The sequence below is a fragment of the Sapajus apella genome, unplaced genomic scaffold (genome assembly GCF_009761245.1).
Source record: "Sapajus apella isolate SASKATOON/1434 unplaced genomic scaffold, GSC_monkey_1.0 scaffold25, whole genome shotgun sequence".
NCBI lineage: Eukaryota > Metazoa > Chordata > Mammalia > Primates > Cebidae > Sapajus > Sapajus apella.
Genome location: NW_022436965.1, coordinates 11,023,735 through 11,029,734, shown reverse-complemented (window position 1 = coordinate 11,029,734; position 6,000 = coordinate 11,023,735). Strand labels below are relative to the sequence as shown.

The 6,000-nt window shown below is 36.8% G+C and overlaps 1 protein-coding gene and 1 long non-coding RNA gene across 2 annotated transcripts in view; one reads left to right on the top strand and one right to left on the bottom strand.

Annotated features, from left to right (window-relative positions):
• LOC116560076 overlaps positions 1 to 6,000 on the bottom strand; it is a 78,347-nt gene that overhangs the window by 14,889 nt on the left and 57,458 nt on the right. The gene's annotated exons all lie outside the window — the stretch shown is intronic.
• Positions 1 to 6,000, top strand: part of TDRD5 (tudor domain containing 5) — an 89,448-nt gene that overhangs the window by 77,923 nt on the left and 5,525 nt on the right. Inside the window, exon 16 of the mRNA XM_032291271.1 lies at positions 3,507 to 3,717. Within this exon, the coding sequence (XP_032147162.1) occupies positions 3,507 to 3,717 (211 nt within the window). The remainder of the gene's footprint in view (positions 1 to 3,506; positions 3,718 to 6,000) is intronic.

The window sequence follows — 6,000 nt, the reverse complement described above, 5'->3', positions numbered from 1 at the left end:
TAGTTTTAGCTCTTAAATTTAGGTCCTTGAACCATTTTGAGTTAATTTTTTATGGTGTGAGATAGAGTCCAACTTTATTCTTTTGTATGTGGACATTCAGCTGTACCAGCACTAGTTGTTGAAAGGATGATTCTATAAATAGTCTTGGCTTCCTTATTGAAATAGTCTTTGCTTCCTTATTGAAAATCAGCTGACATAAATGATTGGGTTTATTTCTGGATTCTCAACTCTGTTGTCTGTATGTCTGTTCCTCTACCAGTGTCACATTGTCTTGATTACGCTAGCTAATTAGTAAGTTTTGAAATCAGGTAATCTGAGTCCTCAAACTCTCTATCATGTAGTTTTATACTATTATTTATATCCCATGAAGAGAATTTACCAAGGTAAAATCTTTATCGTAATGAACTTCTTAGGGTATTCTTAAGGTATATTTCTTCAGGAAGTTTTCATTTTCCACCCCTTTTTCTACTCCTATTCTAAGGCGCCCTGTATTTACCATGCAGGGTGAATACCCTTTATCCAAAAGATGGGACTGGAAGTTGCTTAGGATACAGTCCTCTCCTGCTGTCTGTATCTTCAGCCTCTTTCTACTGGCACATTCTCATAAGCATTTAAACATGTTTATGTACCTTCCATCTAAACAAAATTTAAACATTTAAAAAATTTTTGATCCCATAGTCTTTCTAGCTACCACACTTGTTTTTCATCCTCTACGTAGACAAACAGGTTTTGCCTTTGAAAATTATAAAAGTACCATATTTGCAGGATTTTAAAATTCAAGTAGTTCTGCAAGTTACAGAAATAAGATATCCTTGCTTCTTCTAATCCAACTCCACCATAAGCAGTTTCTTGTGTATCCTTCCTAGAAATTAAACACATGCATGAGAACATAATACACATACCATTCCGCACCTTTCTATCCGTACTTACAAACCTACCTCAGTGTTTTAACTCCTGCAGGTATGGATGTGCCATAACTGATTTAAGTAGTTCTGATGAATATCTGTTTCTAAGATTTTGTGACTGTAAACAATATTGCAGTGATTATCCTTCAAGTTACCATCTGTTCTTATGTTGCTAAATTAGGGGCACATGTTTTAACCTTACAGTACCTGATTGCTCAGTACTATTTGAAATTAACCTTGCATTCCTTCTTGAAACATAATCTTCCTTTGGCTTTTGTGATGCCATGATCTTTTTTCCTCCTACCTCCTGACGTAATTTCTAGGTTTGCTCCCTCTGGTGTCTCCCAGAGTTCTGCCCTGTGCTGTTTTCTTACTCCTTGCTATGTTTTCATTTATCTTAGTATGTAACTAGATAAACATGGTAACCCTATGTTTAACATTTTGAGGAACTACCAGGCTTTTTTCCAGAGCAGCGGTGCTATTTTACATTCATCCCAGCAATTTAAGAGTATTCCAGTTTGTCCATGTCAGCACTTGGTGTTCTTGCTAACAATTGTAACTATCTTTTTTATTATAGCCATTGTAGTAGATATGAGGTGATTTGGGGACTTTGTTCATATTTCATAAATTATGAACATGTTTTTGAGACTAACCTGTAGTTCCATCATGGTATATTTCCAAACAATTTTGAGGGAATCAGTCATTTGCAACTACAGAAGAATAAATCTGGTAGAGCAGTGCTTCTCAAACTATAATGTGCATACAGGTCACCTGGGAGTCTTGTTAAAATGCAGATTCTTAGCCAGCATATCTGGGGTAGGAACTAAAGCTCTTCATGTCTAGCAAGCTTCCAAATAATGCTGATGCTGCTGATGAGTGAATACCACTTTTGAGTAGTAAGGCTGTATATTACTGTTAGAAGGGAAAGACTCTTTTTTTAATTAATGGCTTAAATTGACTACACATACTTGCTTTCAAATGTTACACAAATCTAGAGTGAAATTCAGAGTAAAAGCTATCAGCATGCATCTTAAATACGTGTCAACAGTGCATCTTTCTTAAATGACATTTGTCAAGAAAGAAGATACAGCTTTTAAAAAATGTTTCTGTATGTTATCTATTAAACAGCTAAACGCAGGCAGTAGGGCATAATGTAAAAAGCACTGGCTTGGGAGTGCTATAATCAAGGGCCTAGTTTTGACCACTGACTAGCAAGTTGAAACAAATTACCTTTTGTGCCCTGAGTTTGCTCACTTGCAAAGACTGATTTGAACTAGTAATCTCCGCAGCTTAAAAAATTTATGAGATTAATAAATATTGATTTACCTAATTATTATTGCTGCTTTATTGAAAAAATTCAGTGATTCTTAGCCTCATTTTAAATGAAGATAAAGGGTAGCTCATGTATACATGTGAATTGCATAAGCTATGCAAAAACTTGAGTCTTGGTCTTTGGTTTCCTGAAATAACATATTGTATGGCCCAGTATAGCTATCTGGAATTTTAAAAACCTTTTTTGGTTGAAAAAAAAATTCTCACACAGGTATTTGTATATTATGTAATTATATAAGCCACATTCATGCCAGCCATCTTTGAAAGTAAGCTGCTATAGATTTTTGCCCCAGAAGTAACATTTGCTGATATTAAATGTGTGTTGCATATGAGCCAGAAAAACAAGCCTACATCTGTTTGTACAATTATTGTTTCAGTTTGTTCTAGGCAGATCCCAGACTCTAAACCACTTAGTTCAGTTTGTCATAGCTTAGTCTGATGGGGTCCTCTTTACTCGTGTCAGTGCCAGTTGACATCATCAAAGATCAGTGCTGTTAAATGGCCATAGAGTACACTTACTTCAGCAATGAGTATATGGCAGGAAATGGGGTCTAATTCATAATGGTTAAAATTTGGCACTCCATTTACTTAAGTTCAATCTGAGTTTGGAAGTTCATCTTTTTCTCCCAAACTCTGGCTTTTTTGGCCCTTCCAAAGAGCACGCAGCTCTTGCCTCCTTTCATGGCTAGCTACACACACACACAGTTTCCCTGATGGAGGACTCAGGGGCCCTTAGGGTCAGGGATCCTGTCTGACTGGGAGGTGGTGTGGTAGAGCACAGAGAGCACAGACCGGCCTGAGTTCAAATCTACACCCTGCCATTTACTGATGGACATTGGATAACTTAACCACTCTGTAAAAGCATTATGCTAAGTGAAGAAGACATAGCAGCACCTACCTAGGACACTTGTTCTGATGTTCAAATGAAGAAACACATGCAGATAACCTAGCACTGTGCCTGACACAGAGTGCTCGGTGAGCATCACTTCTCTTGTGCTCTGCCCCTCTTTCCCAGCCTTTGTATGGTAGCATTGTATGCCATGTTTGCTTATGGGATGTGTTCCGTAAATGTTTTCTTGAATTTATGTTCATTAAGACAGAGAAGGACTTGCTTTTTCTAGAGAGTATATAGGTTCTTGATAGTGAGTAGTTTCATTTTATAATACAGAAATACTTGTATTTTGCTTTTAAGTAAGGAAGTAGGGCCTAATTCTTATTATACTAACATTTGTTTTTCATGCTTTTGCCCCTTTTGTTTCCATTCTGCAGCAACTAGACTTAAATGGTTCTTCAGATTCTTCCACACTGCCCAAATTGGAAGAATGCTATACCTCTCTTACCCAGTCAGAGCAGTCAGCATACGGGAGCCAGTCTGAACTCAGCAACAGTCAGACTCAGCCAAAGCAAACTCAGCCTTCCACAGCAGCATCCAGTTCAACTCCTGGAGTGGATGATTCTGCAGAACAGCCCTCTGGTTTTGGTAGGTTTGTGTGTACTTGTGCATGCTCTCAGTTGACAAACATGATGGTTTGCCATGTTCTAAAAACCTTCATTTATCTCTTTCAAAATATACCTTGAAAGATTACGGACCTTAGCATTTGTGTTTAGTCCTTGTTTTATGTTTGGGCTCAATTGCTCCTTGAACTTTACCACTCTTCTTTTTTTCTGCACTTTTTTTTTGGAGGGGGTCCCACTTATATAGAGTAAAATTTGCTGGTTTTCAAGTATATAGTTCTTTGAGTTTTGACAAATGTATAGTCTTGTAATCACAGCCACAATTGTGGTAACGTTTCCATCAGCCTGAAAGTTTCCTCGTGCCCGCCCCTTTGCAGTCAGTCCCGTTGCCTCCTTGCTGGCCTCTAGCATGTTACTTTCCCTTTTCTAGAATTTCGTATAAATGGAATCATATGTAGTTTTTATGTCTGGCTTCTTTCACTTACCATAATATTTTAGAGTTTTGTTTATGTTGTGCCAGTATCAAAAATTTGTTCCTATTTGCTGAATAGTATTCAGTTACATGGATATACCACAATTTACCTGTTTACCAGTTAATGGTCAAATTCTGGAAACAACATAGGTGGTCCGTTATCAATAAAGTTGCTATGAACGTTTACACACAGCTCTTTTTGTAGATGTATGTTTTTATTTCTATTGAATATATACATAGGAGACTGGGCGCAGTGGCTCACGCCCATAATCCCAGCACTTTGGGAGGCCGAGGCAGGTGGATCATGAGGTCAGGAGTTCAAGACCAGCCTGGCCAAGAGGGTGAAGCCCTGCCTCTACTAAAAATACAAAAATTAGCTGGGCATGGTGGCAGGAGCCTGTAATCCCAGCTATTTGGGAGGCTGAGGCAGGAGAATCACTTGAACTTGGGCAGCAGATGTTGCAGTGAGCTGAGATGATGCCACTGCACTCTGGCCTGGGCAACAGAGTGAGACTCTGTCTAAAAAAAAAAAAAAATTACACACACACACACACACACAGAGGAGTGAATTTGCTAGATCGTATGGCAACTGCATGTTTAACTTTTTAAAAACCTGCCTAAATGTTTCCTAAAGTGACTGCATCAGTTTGCAATCCCACCACTAAGGAATAAAAGTTCCAAGCACTCCACAGCCTTGCCAACAGATGGTATTGTCAATCTTTAATTTTGCCAGGTTATTGATATGTAGTGGCATCTTATTGTAGTTTCAATTTGCATTTTCCTGTTTATTACAATGTTCACCGTATTTTTTGTGTGTTTGCCTGTTCAAGTACTTACTCGCTTTTTAAATTGGGTTATCTTCTTACCTACTTGTAGAAGCTATTTATTCTGTACACACATTCTTTGTCAGGTATAAATATTTCCTTCAGTCTGTGGTTTGCCTTTTAGTGTCTTTGGAAGAGCAAAAGTTTTCAAGTCCTGTTTAGCGATTTTTTTCTCTTTACAATTTGAGCCATGTGTATCTTGTTTAGAAATCTTTAACTCAAATAACTAAGATTTTCTCCTACATTTTCTTATAAAATTTTTATACTTTTAAGTCTCAGATCCAATTCAGGTTCATATTTGTATAGGATATGATTGAGGATCAATATTTATTTTGTTTGCATCTGAATATCCAGTTGTCCCAGCACCATTTGTTGAAAAGACTATCTCCAGTAAATTGCCTTGACACGTTTGCCAAAAGTCAATAGGCCGTATTTGTTTCAAAAATTTCCATTTTGTCCTCTTGGTCTATATGTCTGTCTTTATACTACTGTCTTAATTACCATAGCTTTATAATAAGTCTTGAAATCACATAATGTTAGTCTTCCAACTTTCTTTTTCTCAAGTTGTTTTTGCTATTATACGTCCTTTGATTTTCACATAAATTTTAGAATTAGCTTGTCAATGTCTACATAAAGTCTGTTAAGATTTTGATCTGATTTTTAAATTTAAGTCTATAGATCAGTTTGAGGAGAATTCTCATCTTAACAATATTAAGTCTATACACATACTATATTTTTTGTTTTGCAACAAAGAATTGGAACGTAAGTTGTTCAGTTATACTGTACTTCTTATGTATGTATAATTTTCATTAACCGTTTTGTAAAAACCCTTAGAATAAATTACATGATTAAAAAAATTTTTATAATTTTTTTACTTCAATAGGTTTTTGGGTAACAGGTGGTGTTTGGTTACTTGAATAAGTTCTTTAGTGGTGATTTCTGAGATTCTGGTGTGTCCATCACCTGAGCAGTGTACATTGTACCCAGTGTGTAGTCTTTTAGCCCTCACTTT